This window comes from Homalodisca vitripennis, chromosome 1 (genome assembly GCF_021130785.1).
Source record: "Homalodisca vitripennis isolate AUS2020 chromosome 1, UT_GWSS_2.1, whole genome shotgun sequence".
Taxonomy (NCBI): domain Eukaryota; kingdom Metazoa; phylum Arthropoda; class Insecta; order Hemiptera; family Cicadellidae; genus Homalodisca; species Homalodisca vitripennis.
This window is the reverse complement of record NC_060207.1, coordinates 158872386-158896499: the sequence shown is the minus strand read 5'-3', so window position 1 is coordinate 158896499 and position 24114 is coordinate 158872386. Positions and strand designations below refer to the sequence as shown.

General features: G+C 33.1%; 1 protein-coding gene across 4 annotated transcripts in view; it reads right to left on the bottom strand.

Moving 5' to 3' along the window:
- LOC124375065 (AT-rich interactive domain-containing protein 4B-like) overlaps window positions 1-24114 on the bottom strand; it is a 71560-nt gene that overhangs the window by 7080 nt on the left and 40366 nt on the right. For 3 of the 4 annotated variants that reach the window (XR_006923648.1, XR_006923647.1, XM_046833200.1), the window contains exons 12-22: window positions 23495-23627; window positions 21818-22633; window positions 20983-21167; window positions 18461-18563; window positions 15877-16038; window positions 14498-14693; window positions 9155-11475; window positions 7005-7528; window positions 6122-6243; window positions 945-1109; window positions 309-410 (exon numbers count right to left, since the gene is read on the bottom strand). Coding sequence is in view for 1 of the 4 variants with exons in the window: in XM_046833200.1 (XP_046689156.1) it covers window positions 309-410; window positions 945-1109; window positions 6122-6243; window positions 7005-7528; window positions 9155-11475; window positions 14498-14693; window positions 15877-16038; window positions 18461-18563; window positions 20983-21167; window positions 21818-22633; window positions 23495-23627 (4829 nt within the window). In the remaining 3 variants the exon portion in view is untranslated. The remainder of the gene's footprint in view (window positions 1-308; window positions 411-944; window positions 1110-6121; window positions 6244-7004; window positions 7529-9154; window positions 11476-14497; window positions 14694-15876; window positions 16039-18460; window positions 18564-20982; window positions 21168-21817; window positions 22634-23494; window positions 23628-24114) is intronic. The other variant, XR_006923650.1, reaches the window with a different exon arrangement.

The following is a 24114-nucleotide window of genomic DNA, read 5'->3' as shown; positions in this document are numbered from 1 at the left end:
ACATTTAGCTATACGAGTTTTATTCAGAATACATTATTATTTATACTATTGCAACCCTGTTTATATAACTTATACTAACCCTGCATTTCTTAACAATACCGCTTGTTGCAAAAGTATGTTATTAAAAAATTAAAAGTCACATTGTTCCTTAGCAGCATTGCAGTGATGTGGGACTGTATTCCATCTTATATATATTTAGTATATTTACATCACTTACAAACTGACAAAGTTGTTATAATAGATTGCTAACAAGTTTTAATTTTTCAACTATTGCATACTACACATACTATAATAAATTATAAACTCACCTAATTGAACATAAAAATTATATTTCGAAGGTCGTGGAGATCGGGAGTGCACAGAGAGATCTAACGAATTTTCAGATGTATCATCATCACTTTCGCTTCCCACTGAAAAACAAGAACTAATATAATAATTTGTATTAAATGGAGTACACTTATTCACATAGATTGATTCCTGCGTTATTTTGTTCAGTTTTACAAGGTTTCCAATAAATTATAATACCTTCAAATTATAATTAATTCATTTCTATACATACAGGAGAGAAAGTAAAAGCAAATAGTTAAGATTATTAACTGCACTCATTGAGTGAGAATATTACTTTATAAATTAGTACTACATACATATTGTATTATATTGTTGATAATGTAGGTACAGAAGATTATACAAGTAGAAGTTAGTGAAACTAGTACTTATCAGTAGCTGAACTACTGTAGTAGACTTTATTTGTACAAGAACAGTATAATTGAAATAATTCTCTGACATATATTGCAACTCCTTGTCATAACACAATCAGTGAAATATTAATTTATGACATAGTCAGTTGGATGATTCAAAAGATTAGGTTATCCTTGGTATAGAATAACTAACTAAAGCAGGCCCAGAGAGAATTATCTTACTTAATTTGTAAGAATACAACTTACTATTGCTATGCCTTGGACTTCTGTGTGATAGTTTAATTCTTTTGACATTTTCCTCTGAACGTTTGTGGCTTCTTCTTCTTTTCTTGATTCCGTGAGACTCTGTTTCCTCGGCAATTGGCACTTTCTTCAAGGAAATGTTGGTATTTCCAACACTACAATTTGTATCTGAAAAGTATTCAAAACACTTAAGTTACAATCTTTGCAAATTTTAAAAATCTACTTAAATATTCAACATAATATAAAACATCCTTCATCACAATAACGAAATCCAATGAACTACACAATGTAAGCTGAAGAAAATACACACACCATTGAGTTTTAAATTAGTATTTTCATATCATAAAATGTTTAGAGTATACATTTTTAGACAAACGAACACTGAAAAATACTTAATAAATACATGTTTTGAATAGAAAACTTCTAACATAAACTTGCACTTTACATAAAGAATTCACTCATTCATTCAAATAAAACTAATTGAAATTGTGTAACAGTTTAGAAGAGATCAAATGTGATGAAGTATAGATGGGCATGCCACACTATCATACATCAAATTGTTGTGCCAATCTTAAAATTGATATATTCTATAGAGTACTTACTAGACTAAAGGACACAAATCAAACTGATAGTCAATATCCAAGTTGATACAGTCGCGTAGTGAGGATTTTGGCGCCATGGAGCGACTCAGTTGCTGGCGCCCCTTTCCCCAACTTTTACCTACATGATCAATCAGTGCCGACAGTTCACCTCACTACCGTAACAAAACCTTTCTTGGCCATCATTTCATCAGCAATGTAAGGCGTCTTTGACCAAACATCATTTTTTATAATAACTTACAGTCTACTATTCTTTATAAAGTTTTGTTCCTTGTAAGAGACCTAGTTTACGTGTATAGCAATATGTATTTAAATCTCAATTCAATTCCATAGGGTTTGGAATGAAAGTACAAAATTTCAATATATTTAAAAAAATATGTATTGAAAACCCTAGTTTAAATTTGAGCACATTATCTAAAACGTGAACATAGTAGTTAAGTAGTTACAAAACCAACTCGCATATTACTATCTTAACTAATCTTCTTTCGTGACTTCATGCTAGCAAACTGTGTTATTGTGTCGTCCAAGTTGATGTGCCTGGCTCTGCTGCGCTCTATAGATTGGTTGCCAAGGCACTCAGACGTTCTTGGGACATGGTGCTGCGAAAATAGTTCTTTATCAGTTTAAGTTTTGAAAATGATTCTCTCTGCACTTGCATTTGTAGCAGGTAGTGTCAAAAAAATCAAACAAGCATTCACAACATCTGGGAAAGCTGGAACCAACTTGAGCACTCACTATTAAAGCATCTGCAAGATCCCTTATACTTTTTGAGTTTTTCCACGCGACTTAAAAAACAAGTTTTTAGCCTTACAAGCTGTGGATCTAAGTTAAGGAAGGACGTCATCCTTGGTACTTTAATATCAAAATTTTGCTTGATTCTAAGATTTCTTCATCACTTGCTCCAACTAAAACAGAAGGCTTCAGACATTGGAAACTACTAGTAATTGTGAGTAACAGCCTCAAAAACGCTCTGTCAGCTGTGTTGTGATTATGTCAAGGCTACGGTTGAACACCTCAACCCGGAAACGTTTCTCATTGTCTTTAATAGGGTCATCAACTTGCACTTCATCAAACCATTCTTGTCTTCTTTTTTGTTCTTGAGTCAATGAAATGTGGTACAACTTTCCATTGCAAACAAAGCTTAGTTGCATCTGCTTTAACTGTTTGCCACTCATTCCTAAGTTTGTTCATTTTTGTTTTGAGATTTACGAGCATTTTTGTTGCGTGTTCCAAGTCTTCTTCGGTACTTTGAAGTTTTTTAGAAATTATGTCCATAGTTTCAAGCAACACACTTTCAATAACTATCAATATTACTATGATATTGAAAACAACATTTGATAAGTATTCTGATTTCTGGCTTTCCACTTCCAAAAAGCCCCCGAACGCTTCTTCTATGACTAGTTGTACTGGGCTGTCGCCTTCGTCAGTTTTTATCTTTATATAACGAAACACTGTACTCAGCTGGTCGGTTTTCGCTATATCTTGAAATGTATCAAAGATAATAGACACATAGGGACTTTTTTCATTTCTTCCTTGATTTTCTTTTTTTTATCTCTTTAGAAATCAGGTTGATCAGCTAATTTTGAATCTGAGGACTAAGGTAGTTAACACTCTACGTTTTTGGTAACTTAATTAAATCTGCAAGGACCTGGTCATATCTTGCTAGCATATGTATTATCTCAAGGAAATTTCCTTTCGATTTAGTTGCATCTTCATCGTCATTACACAATCTGTGCTCTCTCAGTGGTAAGTCGTTTGTAGCTAACGTAATAATGAACGTCCACCACTCGCCTTAAAACTTGTCTCAGTAATCAGTGGCTTTTTTAATCTCCTCCAGATTCTCACTATCAACTGTTAGGCCTAACTGCCGCAGCGATAGTATATTTCACACGCAACTGCATGACTTTGCGAATCTTCTTCATGGTCTTTTATGTTTCGACCTAAATGTGCCCAATCAGACGTACCTTTCGAAAATCCCACATCGGTATAGGCCATATTGAAAAGCCAGCATGGCTGACAATAGCAAACATTGAGGATGTTTGAATAGCATAACCAATTACGTTTTATTCTCAATTGGTTTTCTTTATTCTTTTGAAAATACCATTTCTCGTCAAATCCCCTATTTTTATTTCTCCCTTCTGATTCTTTTGAAAATGGCCCTTTAGGCTGATGAGGGCCTAATTTTATTATTTGCCGTTTTTGTTTGGCTGTAAAGAGTGTTTTAAAAATTACCCTTATCAGAAGAACTTATAACACTGTTACATTTTCTTTAAGGTTCAACTCGCAATCGGTACCTTCAGCTTTAAAACTAGGCCTACCTTAGAAAAAGGTTCCTGAAGAAGGACGTGGTCTTCTGCATCTTCAGGTAAGCTACAGGAGTTTGCTCCAAGTCCTCATCGCTTGTAGGTACTTGTGAGCTACAAGTGGGTTCTTGAGAAACTGCAACTACTGAAGTGTCCCTCGAAAAGTAGGTAGATAACTTCTTTACTTTCTTAAGTTCAAGATTTTCTGCGTGACCTTTCTCTAACCTTCGTTTCCGATACTCAGCACCAATTAGTTTTTTTGACATTATATACCAAAGGTAATAAATCAACACCACACAAATTCATATCACAACAAAATAAATAATATAATCAATACTTTGCACTAACGCTAAATCTGCAATCACTACGCAAAGGTAAATTGAAGTAAGTCAATCACTCGGTGGGTCTGTACGGACGCCTTTTTGTCTCAGCCAAGGTCAATGACAGACTGACTGACGCAAAGACACTGCGCGCTGCCGTGATGCGCGTGGAAGGGGCTGTTTCCCGCAATTTTATCGTCCGCCCGCCCGCCGCCCCCCTGTCGCCCCCCACGCCCTGGAGCGGTAGCTCCACTCGCTCCTCTGTCGCTACGCACTGAGTTGATACCTATATTTACTAGTTTCATACAATTTTGCATTGTGCTCTTTCTTGGCTCACATGAAATAATAGCATCAATATACTACCAAAAATCTGTTAGGTAATTCATTCCATGTCAGTTCAAACAAGCCATTTCACCCACCACCTCAAAATTGTTATGAAACTTTTTGGCATATGTTTGTTATATGTGTAGAGATAAGTAATACTACCAAATTCAGAATTTTTATCTCATCCAGTTTCTGCAAACATCTTTTAAATAGAGTGGTATTCTTGGATTATTTGTTATAGTATCGAACAGTCTTGAAAGGATTAGGAATGGCAGAAATTAGATTGATGATTTTGTTAAATCACAGTTAAGCTGAAGTTGACTATCAATATTGTCACATATATGATTAAAAACACCTCATGCAAATCTTAAAGAATGCTCTAAACTATAACATAATTATATTGGAAGAAAAGTATTTTTTATTCATATATGAGGTGTGTTCAAAAAGTAACAGGAATTTTTCAGTTTCGCGGGTTTTGACTCGACTATCAAGATTTTTTTACTATGTTGGTACTTATGTTCCTGAAGTATAATAAAATTTCCAGCTGTATTCACTTTTTTTGGTGGTACATACTAAAGATAGACGTGTTTTATGAACTCAAGTGATTTTTATGTGTTAAAAAATATGGATCAGAGAATTTGTATCAAATTTTATGTGAAAAATGAAATAAAGAGTAACGAAGTGTGGGAAATGTTAACAAAGGTGTATGGTGAGTCTGCTATGAGTAAAACAGGGGTTTACAAGTGGTATAAACGTTTCAAAGATGGCTATAAAGACATTGAAGATGACGAATGCTCTGGACGCTCCAGCACATCAACAACGTGAAAAAAATGATTATGAACGATCGACGTGATGATGTTGGCATATAATTGCCTCATATCACGAAATGGTTTTGAATGTTTTGAGTATGAAAAGTGTGGCAGCAGAATTTGTTTCAAAATTGTTAAGTTTTAAACAAAAACAGCAGTGAATGGAAGTTGTGCGGAATCACTAAATTAAGTTAATCACAATGCAGAATTACTTAAACGTGTTATAACAGGTGGAAAAAAACATGGGTTTACAGATATGGCGTTGAAACTAAGGCTTAATCATCCCAGAGGAGGCATTCTGGATCACCAAGACCGAAAAAGGGTTGACAAGTGTAGTCAAACAAGAAGGCTATGCTCACTGTGTTCTTTGATTTTAATGACACAGTGCATCATGAATTCTTGCCACAAGGTCAAACGGTCAATAAAGAGTACTAAGTGCAATTTCAAAGTCTTTCGCGTGAAGCAATCTAGAAAAATTAAATTCCCTTTACTTATTTAACACACCTTATAAGAAATATATTTTTTGTCCATATCAACCAAAATCAGGTTATAATTGACAATCTTTAATTCACAATTTCAAGCATCCATTCTCAGATTTTTAACAATGTGAAACAAATGTGTAGATATTTGAAAAAAAAAATCACCAACCTAAATTTTTGGATATTTAAACATTTTCTTTTATTTTTTTTATTTGAGGTAATACTAGATTTCTTTTGAGCCAGAATTTACAATTACTACATTCAGAATCAACACATATACGTGATAGTCACACATGTCACATTGTAATTGACAAACAGTTAAAGAAAAAGCAAATTCTTTACTTACCGTCTTCACTGTAATGGCTAATTTTCGTTGTACCAGTAAATGTGTCCATGTCAACTTCTGACGAGTCACGATTTGACTTGGAGCTTTCATTTCCAGGAACTGGGGATGAACCACTCCGTTCTCTGTAGAGAAAAAGGGATTAATGTTTGTTACAGTTACTAGTTTAATTTTTAGGAGGGCTATCCCATGTACTATATTCCGTTGTCTCTCTCTTATTAAAGGACATGCACATCAATTTCGTATTCTATTGTGCTGTAATATTTTTTCTATACAACCTCAAAGTTTTAATTCTTTTACAGTTAAAGGCATTTATTAAATCCCAGTTTATGAAAAATATCTAAAGTTAAATTTCTGTGCCTACTGAAGAATAGCAGTAGATACAATAAACTACAATTTAGTTCATCTTTTTAACTTTAGAAGTATGTTATGTTTAAAATACAAAAAAAAACACACTTATTGAGAAAGAAAGAAGAATCTTGCAGCCATAGGACATTCTTAATAGACTAAAAAATGAGGTAAATGTGATTTGAAAATTACTAGTAACAAAATCTGTACAATATACTTGTTTTTCTCAATCCTATTTGGGATTAAAACTTGTATCGATAAAAATATTGTTGGTGTTAACCTATTATTAAATCAACAGTAAGAAAAATATTTAACTTCTCTTCTATGTGAAAAACTCTAAACTTTTATTGTGTTTGTTCTATTTTGTTTCTCAAGTAGATTTGTCTACAATAATATTAGGAACACTTAGGAATGGTATGATTAAACCAAGCTGAGTATCCATTTTTGTAAATAGTCTTGTATGAACTTGTGATTTAATAATGCTAATTTCTGCCTCTATCAACATTTTGCACAACAGTTTAGACTAATTTCCACCTACCCTCTCGGAGAGTTGGAGATGGGTGACAAGCTACTTTCAGGAGTTGTCGGTGGAGTGTTCTCCATGACTGGTGCAGCTTCATTAACTACCTGTGGAACTGGTGGAGGTGGAGGTAGGAGTGGTGGTGGTGGCAGTAGTGGTGGTGGTGGAGGTGGTGGAGGCAGGGCAGGGGTAAGTTGGGGTGGCTTGTATATGACAGCAGCACTGGCAAATGGCAGTTCAGGTGATGTAGGTGGTGGATTCTCAACTGGTACAGAAGTCGTGGGAGCTGGACTCCCTGGAATGGTCTCCTCACAAAGTAAACTCTCCAAATTACTTTCTGTTTCCTCCACCTCACAGGTTTCCTCTTTCACTTCATCTTCTTTTGATTCTACCTCATTTGATTCTTCAACAACATCTTCACTCTCTTTTTCTTCATCATTATGTTCATTCATTTCATCTTCTACGTCTTTCTTCTCTTCAACAGCTTCAACCATTACTTCTTCATCCAATTCAACTTGCTCTTCAGTGGCTTCTACTTCATCCTGTAAACAAAAAGCATAAAAGTTCTAAAATTGTGCTTTGATTTGAGGAATTAATTGTAAATATGGAGTAAGTTTAAAATGAATTATTCTTAATCCTTAGACTTATGCAACCAGTATTATAACTGAGATTTTCGGTTCAAACTACATAGAAACATTGCCATCTTTTGACTGAAGACGGCTCCTCCTCTCAACAGCAAGGCAGAAATAAATATTTATTATTATAGTTAACACGTAAAGACCTATTATAACCTGTATTCTTTAGTTAATTTTTTATTAAGTGCATATCTTAGAGATAGTGTAAATGGTTGTTGTGATTTTTGATTTAAGCGTGTCTCAAAACTTTGGCACGATATGTTTACCTAGATATGCAGGTACATGTTACATTTGTTATCCAACCAAGGAAGAGATCAGATTGCATATCTCGAAGCAAAATGTTACTCAATCCTTGAGTGAGTTATTGAACAATAGCAAAGTTTGAAAAAAATTTGTTACCTTTAGAATATTTCATTACTGAAAGCAAACTTTACACAGAGAACTACTAAAACTGTAAACTAAACATTTTAATTTTGCAAATATTTATCTGAAACATACATTTCAACCATAAATGGTATGTATGTGTATATATATATATATATATATATATATATATATATATATATATATATATCATATATATGTATATATATAAAGTCACAATTCATAAGGATAAATTTTATACTTGACCAGAAAATACAATTTCAAGAAAACCTTGAAAAACAAAGCAGTGCTCTAATATTCAAAATTATGCGCACTGCAAAATATAATACAAATAAAAATTAGTATATTTACGATTTTAAATACGCAATCTGATCAGTTTTTCAGGTGTATAACTAATTTATAATTACAATCTAGGTTAAAATAAACAAATCGTATCAAAGCATTGTGACAAAAAGTCAGGAATCACCACAAACAAAACACTTTGTGTGTCAACTCCATGAACACTATTTTAAAACAATCACTTAATCTAACAATAATTATTATAAACTGAGCAAAATAATCTGTCACGATACATCTGATCAGAATAACCAACCAATAACAATCAAAAAGTGGCCAACAGTAAATCGTGATCATCACTGAAGAAACAAGATGGAGGTCACATTACATAAAGATTCCAGTTTTTTGTTTTTACCTCCATTCGATATCTTACGAATTTACTGAAATAAAATAACAATTATGTTACTGTTTTTAAAGGCCTAATTAAATCTTGTTAAATAAACTTTCTACACATTTCTGACTGTTTCTGACTGAAAAAAAGATTATAAAATTTTTCTTTTGCCAAAAACAAAGATTAAAAGATGTTTACATTGATGAACAGCTTGAGCTGTGTTTATTTGATTTTCTACAATAAAAAACATGACCCTCATTTTAATAAATACTATTTAAAGAAGAATCCAAATTTTTCATCAAACAGGCTTGACAATTTAAACAAAAAATATTCCATCAGTTCTGGACGTTTAGAAATTTGACATGAATGGTCTCCTATAACAAATACATTGACATTGAATACATACATGCTTCACATACACTGACTAATTTCAGATGGGCAATATATTAAAGGAGAAATTATTTCATGAATATTTTACATACCTTGGTTTCGTTGTCAATTAGAGTAGGTTCACTTCCCTGGCTGTCTTCAATTATTTCTTCTTCTTTTATTTCACACTCTTCTTCCTCTTCACTTCCTTTCTCTGCATTTTCAAGATTTTCTTCACTTTCATCGCCTGCATGGCAATATCCTTCTTCTTCTTCCTCTGTTGTCTCTTCGTCTTCATCTCCCCCTTCGTCTTCCTCTTCTTCTTCCACTTCAATTACTTCATCTTCTTCTATGCTCTCAATATCTACCTGGTCAACATTCATTGTAACTTCTGAAATCTCTGTCTTATCTAGCTCTTTAGATTCATTCAATTTGGATTGGCTGTTTTCTGTTTCTTCTTCATTGTCTGAAACTTCCTTTTCCTCATCATGAACATCTGTCTCAGTGTCATTGCTATCCAAGTTTATTTCATCTACAATCTTACAACTATCTGTTTCAATAGGATCGTTTATATTGTCATCACTTTCCACTGACTGAGTTTGGTCTTCAAAATTTTCTACGTTTTGAGATTCACAACTTTCTTTGCTGTTTTCTGAATTACTGTCATTTTCATTATCTTTGACTATGGACATGAAATCTTGATCTTTTTTGTGCATGGGGTCTGGGAGCTCAGAAAGAAGATCAATGTCATTACTGTCTTCATCTCCAGTAGATTGTGAAAACTCCCTTTGAACTCTTTGAATGGCACTGATAATGGGATCCTCTTCAGCCTCATCATCATCATCTTCTTTTTTAACACTGGACTTTTCCTCAACTTTGGTTTCATCTTCGTCATCTTTTAACTTATCCGTAAATCCAGAAAACGGTGATCTGTTCTGAGAGTTCTCAACGGAAGAAGATTGTGTAATTGAAGTTGGAAAGAAATCTTCATGGTCTCTTTGTTGGTGTGAAAAAAGAGGTCCTTGAGATTCTGTCTCTGTTTCTGGTTCAGATATGACAAGACGACCTTCACTGTCTTCATCAATTCCTGCACTCTCTCCTTCACCTGGCAGGTTACTGAATAAACTAAGAGGCTGAAAAATATCTTCAACATGTTTAGGTCCTAAGTTGTTATCCTCTACTTCTTTATCCATATCTGACGACATGTCATTCTCAGTTTTAGGATTTTCTTGAGGTGAACTTGACCGGATGGTTAAGTCCTCATTAGGTTCAAGTTCTTTCTTAACATCAACGCTTTCAGATTCCGATTCAGCTTTATCGATCTCTTCATCTTCTAATTTTAAAATTGTCTTTTTAACAGTTCGCTTATTTTCAAGTGAATTTGGTGATTCAGATTTCATTTTTATTAATTTTTTCCTAACTGACACTGGAGATGTGGAATTAGATTCATCACACATCCTGCCAAAAGATCGCCTTTGAATTTTACCTCCTTTTTCTTCTCCACATTTTGATCTTACTTCAAATTCAAAAGGTTCAGGTTCTTTGAATTCATAAATATCTTCAAGCATAGAATCTGGTTCTTTTTTTATAAGGTCTTCTTCTTTCAATGATTCTTCATCATCAGGTTTCTCATCACTATCTTCATCATCCTTTTCAGTGAAATTAACAGTTTCAACAGGTATTTTATTAGCTTGAGTTATACCTTTTAATTCTGACCTAATTTGGTTTAAATCAAATTCCCTCCCTCTTGGTTGATCATCTTCTTCTTTAATATTCACTGATTTTAAGTCTTCTTTTCTTGGTGTTACTCTTTTACTTCTTCTTCTTTCACTTACTTGAGGTTCTTTACTCTCTTCTTCCATAGAGGAATCATTAAATTTCCTTTTAAGTTTCTTCTTGGAATCTAATTCTTGCTGTTCACTTTCTACCTTTTCTAATTCTATTGTTAATGGCTTAGTATCAGGTTTACGTTTATCTTCTTGAGGTAATTTCTGATTTTTAGCTTCCTCAATTTTAGTTTCTTGTTTAGTTTCTCTTTCATCACTACTGTCAACTTTCTCCTCTGTAACTTTACGCTTATTTCTCAATCTATCACTTCGATACGAATCAACAATTTCTTTTTTAACTTCATCTGATCCTGTTGAGTTTATTTTCGGTAGCTCTTCTGATCTCCTTTTCTCACTTCTACTTCTTGTCCGCTCTATTTGTCCCTCCTCTTCACTTTCTTCTTTACCTTTCTTGTGTTTTTCTATGTCCTCACTTTCCCCTCCACTTTCCACCTCAACTCTTCTTCTTCGAGCCCGCATCTTATCCAACAAGATATCCTTTAGCTCCTTTGAATCCTTTTCTTCACTCTCCGGCCGCTGGTCATTGCAACTATCCTTAACTTGATCATCACTTTCATATTCGTCCTCCATTTCAGACTCTGAGAAATCTACAACAAAAAAGTTAAAACAATAACTAAAAACCATTTCTAAAGAACATAATAGAATCACTCTGCTGTAGCTAAGCAGACTGGTTTTCTTCTTTTTGTATAAAGCCAAATAATTCAAAATGTTCTAACTTAAAAAGATAATTATTACTGTATATAGATTTACTTTATATCAATTTTGTACAGTAAATAAATTAAAAAATAAATAATGTTTCAAAATTCTTGTGAAAATACTAGAGCAAAGGGTTTGAAGTGTGAACTGATTGTCTCATACATTATAAGTTGTTGTTACTCTTAATATTGTTATTGTTTGTGATTCAAAACCTTTAGTATGTCCTATAAAAAGAGTTATCTAACCTGAGTCAGGGGTCCAAAAAGCCAAGTATAACGCAGCAGCTACGTTGTTTTTTTTATAAATGCCATGCATTATTTAGTTTAATATAAATTTATGTTATTAAACTTAATGTCTAATAAAAAATTAATTTATCTTAATTTATTTATGTTCTCCCATTTAAGTTTTAAATATTTTATTCAACCCTAGATCTGACCAACTATTTTTTATTTGCCAGCAGGCCTACTTTGGTGGTTTGATAAAGGATTTTATAAACTGGTTTAAGACATGTTGTTTTCATTTTAAAATATGCTTGTTTTATAAGTTTTTCAGCATAAAATATAGAATTTGAACATTTTTATCTTATTTCCTCCTATTGAAAAAACCAGTTATTGTTATAAAATATCAAAACTTTTTAATTTCCTAATACCTAAGATTTTTTTAGAATAAACCAAGATAGTCAATAAATAGTAAATGTATTTATAAACAATAAATTTTAAACCATTTTACAAAAATATAAAGCATAAATTTGATATACTGAAGTTTCAAAAGATTATCAAATTGACTAAACACAACTTTTTTATCCTCCAATAAAACATATATTTTTTAAATAGTATTTCATTGTAGTACAACTATTACAAATGCATGTTTTGCTAGATAAGTAACATGTTTTTATTGTACTTTGTACTAAACATTTAAAACATTTCTAAATCTATACCATTTGCTTAAACTCTTTATAAAACACAATTATTTTTTAGGAAAGAATAAATTAGTAACAATTTTAATTATATCTTAAATCTGAAAATATTAATTTTTGATTGATATACAAACTTATTGAACATTTTCATTTTTTCCGGAATAAAAGATGAGAAACTAAAATCAGAAATGTTGGATATAAAATGATGTATTTAAAACTCACATTAACCTGTTCTTTAGGACTAATAAGCAAAACTTAGCACCATTGAATAAGTTACTGTTTAGTTTGTTTTGTTCAACTGTGAAAATAAATTTAATTACAATAAAACACAAAACCATAAAATGATTATGATTTAGTGTGCTTTATAAGATTGTGCAAATAGGTCTACTGATATGTACAATGTACAATAACATAGTGAAAACATAACCATCAAATAATTATTTTAATTAATTATTAATTAACCATTAATTAATTATAATATAAATTAGTATTTTATGAGATTGTGGAATCACAAGCTGTTCACAGTCATCATCCACCAACCATTACACCAACCTTTACACCAACCATTTCACACTTTAATTAAAATGAAAAGAACTCTTCAACAAAACTCCCATTAGCAACACAACGGCCAGAAAAAAAGTAATAGAGTTTTCCTAGCATTTTGGCATTGCCTGTTACGTCATTAATAAAACTGAACAGCCTGTTAAAAGAATACTTCTTCTTCAAAACTACAACAAACACTTCTAACAAAAAATCAAGCAAACACCACCATTTCCCTCAAAAATTAGCCGGCTAAGAACTACTCAAAGGTCAGTATAAGAACATTTGACTGCAGCTGTTGGCAAAATATCTTTTAATATGTAAATATTACTATAACTTGGAAGAAAAACACCTCAATATTACTATAAATTGATTTCTTTAATGGTAGCTCATGTTCTCTTAGAATGAAAATTTCTTTTATGGCGGTTTGTTGGCTTACACCAGGAGTTCATCTCATCATGACGATCAGCACCAACTATACATTAATATTTACGGTGTATTAAAGACATTAATATTTATGCTGTATTAAAGCTGACTAACAACTTTTCTTTGATTAGTAAATACTAGTTTTTTATAGTAAATTCATTATAAAAACATAGTTATATTTATTTGTGTTAATATTTGAATTAATAGTTTAATGTGTGGTAAAATCAAACACAGCTTCTTGACTAGATTCTAGCCGATGGTCAGTAGGAGGGTTAATCTTGTCAACTTGTCTATTATGTACAGAACATTTTGTCTCTCTTTATTCTTGGTTCAATATTTAATTAAATTCTCTTAATTTAATCACTTGCTATAATTTAATTTACTTTGTACTAGATATAGACACTGCTTCCATGTAAATGATTTTAACATATACCCTATGCAATTAATTTGGAAAGACAAAATCCAAAGTATTCAAAAATTAAGTAATTCGAAACAGAAATTAAGGACCTCAGAGTTTGAAAAATGTTTATAGTCAAAAAATTAGAATTATAATAAAATCCAACCGTGTAACTGTTTTCTTGTCTAATTTTACGTTAGATTATATAATGCTCAAACTTTTACTCAAATGAAAATAGCATTTATCATAGTTGTAACTGAAAAAGTACAGATTAAAAAAAATTGTGTATCAACTTTAAACTTTTATACCTCTAAAACCAAAAATGGGATTAAATTTAAATTTTAACACAAGCTTCCAATCAAATTTTTTATTTGAAACTTAGCAATGACATAATTTAATCTTGTTATGAAAAATAGTTGCCAAATTTAATTAATAAAACTTTTTGACCAAATCATAATTTAACCTCGCTTGTACATAATTTCTATACCAACAATGATTTATGACTGGTATTCATTATGTGCTTCAACTCATAGTTTTGTTACTGTACAAGACCACAATCAATCTACCTGCTCATCAAAGTAAATATAAACTGCTGATTACTTGTAAGAATACAGTACACAAAAGTCAAATTTACCTGTGTGTGTGTGGCCTGAAGCACGGCGGGTCCTTGCTCTGGAGCGCATGCTGCGAGGAGCACCACTTACAGCAGGACTTTTTGTGCGACTGGATGATGAAGTGACCGATGAGGGTGTGGTGGAACGTGGAGCTACTGTCTCCCCACTCTTGGAGCGTTTGTACACTCGGACATGTGACTGCGAGGGCTGCTGCTGCTGTTGACAGAATTGTTGGTACGTTTAGAATAAACCAAACAGTCTGAATTAAGTCGTAGGCCTAAACTGTTTACTTAAGATATCAAAACAATGTACATTTTTCAGGTTAATTGGAATCAAAGATGATTATGACAAGTGAACCAACCAGTTTACAATAAAAAGTTACTAATTAGGAGCACAAAATTTAATGGAAACTAAGATTCTGCAGTATTATATGTCTCAACAATATGGATTCCAGTCTTGACTATACTATAAGGCGGCTGGAATCCACTTTCAATCCCTGCTACAAGTAGCTGTTTTTTAAACCTTTGAATTAGTTTAAATGTTTATTTTTGTAGCATTTGAAACAACTATCGAACTATGTCAAACATTTCTGTATGAAGTAGTTGCCATTAATATATCATAAGTGACTCAGTACCAGTGCTTATGATGTAATAAACTTAAAGGTTCATACGATTTAAAATTAACACGTGAAAATTTGTTACATTTCATAATAATTTTCCCATAAGCAGTAACTTAAATTTACTTTAGCATAATTTACTTTTTAGATATTTTGCAAATACTCTTTGTTCAAATGTATTAATGATACAAACATTGCACGGGGATAGCATCACAGTTAAAGCTTGAAATACAAGGGTCGTTCAGTAAGTCTTTAGAGAAACCAAGATGAAACACTAGTAGCATCAAAACATGTTTGTTATTAATTAGCGTTATCTCTTATTACACTCTGGTCAGACATTCCGCTATATCCTTCATGCAGTTTCATTTTGGTAATAAACTGAAGCATCAAACCTTGGTTTATTGGAAACATGGAAATAGGTGAGTTTTGAGCAGTGAATAAACATTTATATTAAAGGGCTCAATACCAAAGGAGACCAAAGCTGAGTCAAATAAGTTCGCACCTGCAGGTACATCTCTGCTCCTGTGTTTCCATCTCTGTATAATTGGGTAAATAAGTTTAAACATGGTTTTATATCAACAAAAATCTTTTAGTTTAACATCTTTTGACTGAAAATAGTTCTCCATAGTGGATACAAAATATTTCTAGAATTTAATTGAGTAAGCAATGTTTGGATGTAGTGTGAAAATGGAAAACTATTACCATTACACAAACTAGAACTAAATCACTATCACAAAGTTTGTTTCTGTTAATATTACAAAACAGCAGCAATGAAGAGAGTACCTGAGTGGACGGTTGTTGGCGTGTGCGCTTGGCACGTCCAGGGGTCCAACTGAGATTATCTGCGATACGGCTACGCTTTATCCATTCATCATATCTTGTGTTCCAGCCAGTATAGTGGACAAGGTACAGAGTCTCATGGTCTTCCACCTTCAGACTCAACACCTGCATCACCATTATAACTTAATCTTACTACATGGACCATGTAACCATGTAAACTTACATTTTATTATTATTATAACAAGTATTCTCTTTGTCCATTAGTTTTCCTAGAGTGATTAATAACAAATAGGAACTCCCATTACTTAAATATTATTTATGATGAACTATTATTTCTCAGATGCTTTACGCAACTCATTCATATAAATAAATTCTTATTAACCTCAATAGTAGAAACCACAGTTTTAAAGCAGATAATTATATTTCAAACTCCTCTATACTAGAAACCACAGCTTTAAGGCAGATATTTATATTTCAAATTCCTCTATGGTAGAAAAAACAGTTTTAAAGCAGATATTTCTATTTTAAACACCTTGGTGAAGAATATAAACTGATTGAATACTGGCTTCTGAAGCTCATTAATATCAATTGCAGTCTGTAGATAAATATTTTAATGGCATATTATGTCTGAAGAAACAATGGCAAAAATAATTGTACTATCTGTATGGCTGAGTTAAATATTGAGCTTTTGCATTTGTTTAAAGTTTGACACATCAATGAAGCATTGCTAGGTAATCAATAATTTTTCTTTTTCAAGTTATCTCACCACATGATAGATTTTTGGTCATTAAGTTTTTAGTATTGGTGTTGAGGTTAGTTAAGCTACATGTGTTAATATGTACATGTAAAAATCTCATGATTGTTCTCAGTTTGTTTAAAAATTTATTTATTCTGCTATTTTCATGTTGCCATCATCATTACCCATAAAACCAATGTAAAAATATTTGTTAATGCTCAATCAAATCCCATGGGTAGGTGTGACCAAAAAGTATCCGACCTTGACGTCTAGCATGAACTGACGTTACTTGGCGGCAACAGCAATCTGGTCCGCTTCAAAGTACTCTCCTCCACAAGCCACTACCTTATTCCAACGCTCCTTCCACTTCCGGGAACACTCCTTAAATTCATTTTGCGGAATGGCTAACAGGTCCTTCGTCACATTTTGTTTTATTTGTTCAACATCGTCAAATCTTTTTCCTTTCAAAGGAATTTTTAATTTCGGAAATAGCCAGAAGTCACAAGGAGCTATGTCAGAACTGTAGGGAGGCTGTCGTAGTTGGTTGATGTCGTGTTTGACCAAAAAATGCTGAATACGATTTGAGGAATGAGCTGGCGCGTTGTCGTGGTGCAGGATCCAGTCACGGCTTGTCCACAGTTCAGGTTGTTTCCATCGCACTGCATCTCGTAGCCGCCTAAGGACCTCAAGATAATACTCCTTATTCACTGTCTGGCCTCTTAGAGCATATTCGTGATGAACAACGCCGTCTTGGTCAAAAAAAGACTCAGCATTGTCTTGACATTGCTTCGACTTTGTTTTGCTTTTTTCGGCTGTTGCTCTTCGCGAGTTTTCCACTGTGAAGATTGAGCCTTTGTTTCAGGGTCGTAGCAATAAACCCATGATTCATCACCAGTAATAACTTTTTTAAATAGCCCTGGATCACTTTTTATCAAATCCAGATTGTCCTGTGCGATTTCAAGTCGACAGTTCTTTTGGTCTTCTGTCTGCAGCTGAGGAACAAATTTTGCCGAAACACGGTTCATTTTAAAATCTTCGTGTAAAATGTTACAAACTGACGATTTTGGTATTCCTAAATCTTCTTCCAGCTCTCGGACTATCAATCGATGGTTTTCATTAATTGCTGCACAAACACGTTCAACATTTTCAGCGTTTCTGGCCGTTGAAGGCCTGCCAGATCGATCATCACTCTCCACTGATATGCGGCCATTTTTAAACCGCCTAAACCACTCTTTTATTTGTGTATCGCCCATAGACACGTCACCATAAACTTTCCGTATCATAGTAATCGTCTCTGATGCTGAATGGCCAAGTTTTTGGTAAAATTGAATGCAAATGCGCTGCTCAACAAGTTCAGTCATATTGAAATGTGACGCACACACATGGCAGTACTGTACGGAACAGAGCGCTGTGACTCACTGAGTGACCAGATCGTATTCAATGCCTAATATGGGAAGGAGTAGGCTCGCCCCTCCCCTCCAATAACCGGTTCGAGCCGGTCCGTTATGCCACGGCCGCCTACTGGTCGGCGGTAGGATACTTTTTGGACAGACGTCGTACACCATCATTGAACTCAGTGTTGCCCATATAGAAATGAAGTGTCACACAACATTTCAAGTCTATAGGTCAATTTGTTTTCAAGATATCTTGCAGACACATAGACAGAAATACAATTTTTCAGCCTCATGGGTGATAGGTCTTCAATGACTCTCAGCCAATAATATATATGCATGAGAAGTTTGTTATTAGTGATAATATTAGTTTGAATTTTATTGCAATGTAAATATTTATGTCATGAGGTGTAGTCATTCCAGACAAAAAGTTTCAAATATAAAAAACAATATCTCTTACCTTGGCCTCATATGTCACCTTGGACTCGTGTGTCGGCCCGTAATACACCTTCAACTTGTCCCCCACAGCGACAGTCTTGTAGTTTGGCAACTGGTCCATTGTTCTAAAGACAAAGACAAATTTCAGAATTATAATTTATTTTCACTATTTAATTTTAAATTAAGAAATAGCAGACTTCAATAAGATCCTAACTGCCTTCTCTTTTTGCTACAACACCTGGGTATATATAATATTTACAATAGTACACTACAAAAAATATTTAATATCACAACTCATATTACACTTTTATAAATTTAAGTTAGCTTTGCATCTACTGGCCAAGTAGAGCAAATATGAACCTAAAATCTATGAGCACAATATCATGCTACTTTAGGTAAGCATCCTATTCCCTATCACAAGTCAGATCATTTGGGGCTTGCTTGACAGTCGGTTAATTACACTTACATTTGGAGTTTTGGGAGCATCAGTCATATATGTGAGTTCAGGATGTACCTCTTAAATACTTTTGGCCGTATACTTGTTTGCTTGAAGATTTATTCTGTTTGGGTTCTTTCCAACTTCCTTTTCTTTTCTTCATCAGTGTTTGACAAGAACTTAAATGGTTGTTTTAAGAATCATATCTTTTTGTGAGACTCAAAAACCTCCACTTACCATCACCCTACACTGCAATATGACTAAGTTTTGTGAACTGTGGTTGTACACTATTCTGTGTACACTGTTCACCAAATCTTTTAAGTTCCAAGATTTTATAAACACCCAGTGACAACCCTTCTGTTGGCACGTTCAACAATCCAGTGCTGTGCAGTGTTGCAGATCTGTAAGTTGCAGCTTACCCAACACATGTGAATCATTAAGCTCTCTCCTATGTATACCTTTTCCTCTTCTACTCACAAATTGGGTTTAATTCAGTCTTGTTTTATTGCATTGAGTCCAGGGCATTTCGTGGTCTAGCAGAGTGGCCACTCAGAACCCCTTTTGAAATATTCGATTTTTTTCTCAGTTTTTCCAGTTAAAAATTTCCAATTATATAGTCCATTTTCAAACCAAATAAACAACTGTAATACTTATTTAACCCTTATGCCAAGTGCAATGGTGACAGTTTATCATCACCAGCTGAATTTGCAAGAAATGCTTATAGCTGCGGTGCTGTAACAAATTTCAATGCTAGCAATATGTGAGAAATTTTGTGACGATTTATTGCTATCACCTATTTTAAGCTACTTTACTTAGTATCTTTCGATGTGTTGAAAAATGTATAACATTGTGTATACATAATAACTCTCCTTTTTGTGATGTTTGGAAATTACATGTATTAAATTAGGAAAAACACAAAGATAAAAAATAATATTTTCACTCAAGAATAAGAGTTGGACAAATTCGTCTAGAGATTCCACCTCGGCGACTGAATAATACTTAAATACAAAAAACCTGTTTGCATTGCACTCAATACCGCTCTGCCACTTTACAATTTAAAGCGTACCACTCGTTTAGTACCGAAGTCCAGAACAATTGGTCAGTCGATTTTAATTGTCCAATGCATTTTTACGTGTTTTTGTTTTGGGAGGGGGGCTTGCCACGGGCGGCACAGGTGTAGAAGTAACCAAGATAAACTCCACTAGACTAGTGGAAGCAACCCTGGATCAACTGTAGTCAGATGGAGCTCGTAAACATATGTTGATTTTCATTCACAATTCCACGAACCACATCACGAAAAATACAATGTTTTGATATTAATCAGTTCTTGATTCAAGGAGCTGTCAAATTATGTCTTAATTTTATAAGTTCTTGGAGAAAGAAAATTGTTTTCAAAATTTTCCTGGTTCTCAGTAAGATTCCCCGTCTGTTAATTCCCAGCTTATTCCCGGTTATCCCAGTCAGGTGTCCACCCTGTCTAGACTGTCAATTAACCATATTTAAATTCTATCTTATACTGGTTTTACTACCCACAGGGTACCAAAAAGATTACACCAGTACTAGAGAGCTTTATTGTTATCCAAAGTCTTGTTAATCCATTCTCATCTTAGGTTTCTCTCAATTCTTCCATGGTGACTTGGTGAACCCAAAGTATTTGCTGAGAAGATATTTGATTCTAACTGAGCGGATATACTGATCCATTGAATTTTTTTACTGACTAGCACGCACATTGGTTTTGATGGCCTGGCAGCAGGTTATATTAATTTGAACTCCTTGTTGTCTGGGTAGTCCTTTGACCACTCTCATATTATTACGTTAGAAGCTGCAAAGTCACAGATAGAATTTAGTTAAAAACTGTATAGACACATAACATAACATTAAAATGATCAAAAAAATTATTACTTACATAAATTAAACATTCATCTTTCAGTAAGTATCAACACTGATACTTTTTGAGCATATTTAACGATGTAATTGTTACATAAGCCATGTTAAAAGACATGATATTGGTTGCTGCTATTTAGAACACAAATAAAACACCCGATGATATTGTGCGTTTGCCAGTTGCAGGATTAAAGAACAAAATGAGAAAAAGATGCATTACTCACTCATCATTGGTAGAGTTTTTCTCTTCATCCTTCCGTTTCTTAGAATGGCCCTGTTTCTTGTCCAGGTGTACTGGCTGAGATGTGGAGGGCACAGCAGATTTTTTGTCATGGACTATATCAGGTTTGCGGAGCTTACAAGAGACCTCTTCCTTGGATTTCGACCTGGTCAGCTGAGGAACAGTCACCTAATCGCAACATAAGATAGCTGATAAATGATTTCTACTTATTCTACTATTGATTTCTACTATTCTTACTTCAAGCACACAATTCAGAGTAAAAAAAGTTAACAAAAACTAACAACATTAACAAATAAATGTGATTTTCGGAGAAAAATTTTAAAAAAACTACATGTTTTAGGAATTACAACAAAATTTGGAAATAAAATACATAGCAAATACTCATCCTACCTTAATCTATATAGGTAAGTTTATATGTGGAAATTATATTTTAGTTTTTGAAAGATTCATTACAACTTATAGTAAGATTTTTTTTGCCAACATATATTCTAGTGTTTTCTAAATAAACCAAATTTATTGAAATTTAGCCTTTTTACTTAATCATATTATTGTTAAAATTTGGAAAGTTATGTAGTCATGTAGTTTTATGTTTCCACATACCAGTAGAACACTGAAGATTACCAGTTATGGTGGAATGATAAGGCAATTTCCTAACACCACCATTTTTACTTACAAAATAACATCATATGGACACAATTTTTTATGATAAATTAAACGAAGAAAAAAAATAAGGTCAACTGGTTGCAGAATATCCAATAAATATATTACGGCTTATCAACATTTTAAGGCCATACTAAAATACTTAATTACTGACTTACTTTGGTAGCTTCTTCAGGAACTGGCTTTTTCTTCTCTTCCACCTCCTTACTTTCAGACGGAGGGGGCGATTTGTGCCTTAAATGTTTCACAGCTGGTTTCATTTTGAATTTTTTTACCATCGCTTTCATCCTTTCTGAAAATGTGCGTTTCTGTCGGACCGCGTTTAGGCCCATAGGTTTACCTGCTCGTGGTATTTTACTATCTGTTACAGGTTTCACACGTTTAGATCCAGTAATTTTTGAAAACAAACTTCGAATTTTTGTTACTTTAGTTTCATCTGAACCTTGTGTACCCACAGGATTTGTCTTTTTAGGTCTCACTTCTCGTTCATGAGGCAGTTTATTTTTTTCATCTTCTTTATCATCTTTTTTGTTTTCCTTAATATCTCTACGTGATGCTTTTACTAGCCTTTGACTTTCCTCATTTTTTAAATCTTTTATTACTTTCTGGTTAGTGTTATCTTTTTCAGTTTTTGATTCGTCTTTAACAATATTGTCAAGTTTGACCATTTCTCTCATTTTTATCCTTTCTTCTCTGTCATCTAATTTGGTTTTATCCTCTCGAATAGGTTTTGTTATGGTTGTTAATTCAGATGTCTTCGGTACTGAAGGTGTTGCTTTTACTTCTTCTTTCTTCTCAACTTTGTCATTTCTGGGCCTTTGTGATTCTTTTCGCGATTCTCTAAGAGGTTTTGGAGGTTCTGTTGCCATTTCCTTAGATTTTGGTTCTTCTTTTGGTATGATCTCTTTATCTTTACTATGTTCAGCTATTGGTTCTTCCTTAGTTTCTTCCGTATCTTTTTCACTTTGTTTGTCCTGAAAAATATGTGACTATTAGTTATTGACTAGAAATGGACACATTATTACTGGCTAAAATTTTGCCTATAGAAAGTTTATTGCATTATTTAATAAACAAATAATTATAATTAAAAAAATGAACATATCTGTGGATTTTAGATGATTTTATTACACAGATACTTATCAACACAATTATATATGTATTCTTTCAATTAGTATCAATCACATTACTCTGAAACAAAATTTAAAAACTTCAGAGACATCAAAATCTGTTTACAATTACAGTTACAATTTTGTTGTTGTACCACATTTTGTGAAATACTAAGAACATTGTGTTTCTATACGATTGGGTATAGGATATGTAATATTGAAATATTCATAGAAATTAATGGATACAAAGGATCAAATGATGTATGGTACGGGGTGTCTATAGATATGGATGTAACTATGTGAAACTATGGCAACATTGGCGGCCATATTTAAATTTGCCAATTTGGATTTGAGTAGAATTTTACTCTTCACATTGTAGTTGTACATTTATATTGTACACTTATATTTAATTCATTATAATACAATATATAATACACATACTGGAAATTGTGCCAAGGCCTATTCCAAGCTCTGTACTCTTGTTTGTATACATGTATGATATTGTGGAATAATAATATTCATTATTATTTCATCTCATTATTTCATATACAATAACTAAAAATAAAGAGAACATATAATAAAATTTGTATTTAATCTACAAAAATATACGTTTTGGTCACTTTTATAGAACTGGGAATTGTGAAACAAAATTTCAGAAGAGGAACTAAAACTAAAAAGAATAATAACAACATTAAATTAACAGAACAATGCAGTCCTATTATCACTCACCTTAACTGGTACAGACTTGTCCTTGTCACGAATGAGGCTGCGGCTGGAGCGGTGTCGAGCTCTATGACCTCGTGGGTGATTAACCATTGTGCAGCCCAACTTGCGGTAAAAATCTTCAAAACTGTGAAGGAACCTAAAAATTGAAGTAATAACTAAATATTACAGTTTAAATATTTGTTACTCTGTCTAATATTTATAAAAGTTATTTACAGACAATTAAAACACATGCTTACGAAGACTTAAGTGTTGCATGAAATGGACAGTTCAACTTTTGTCACAGACATTAATTTATTTCTAATTCATCCTTACCACTACCATTTAAAATGGGGTCCTGAGTGCCTGCCCCTTATTTATCCCTTCTTACCCATAAAGGCAATAAATATACGCCCCGAAAAAGAATGTGGAAAACTATGAATAGAAATAAACTTTGCATTAATTAAAAATATTTAGTTGGACAAACTGTAAGATTTCCGGAGTAATCATAAAGCTGATCATATTCATACATCAGAGATAATTAATAACTAAGCATATATCTTTTTGTCAAGCTTTAACAAACCATTTCATTTTTAAGAAAGTTTTTAAATGTGCAACAACTGAAATTTAGTTTTTGAACAATAGTT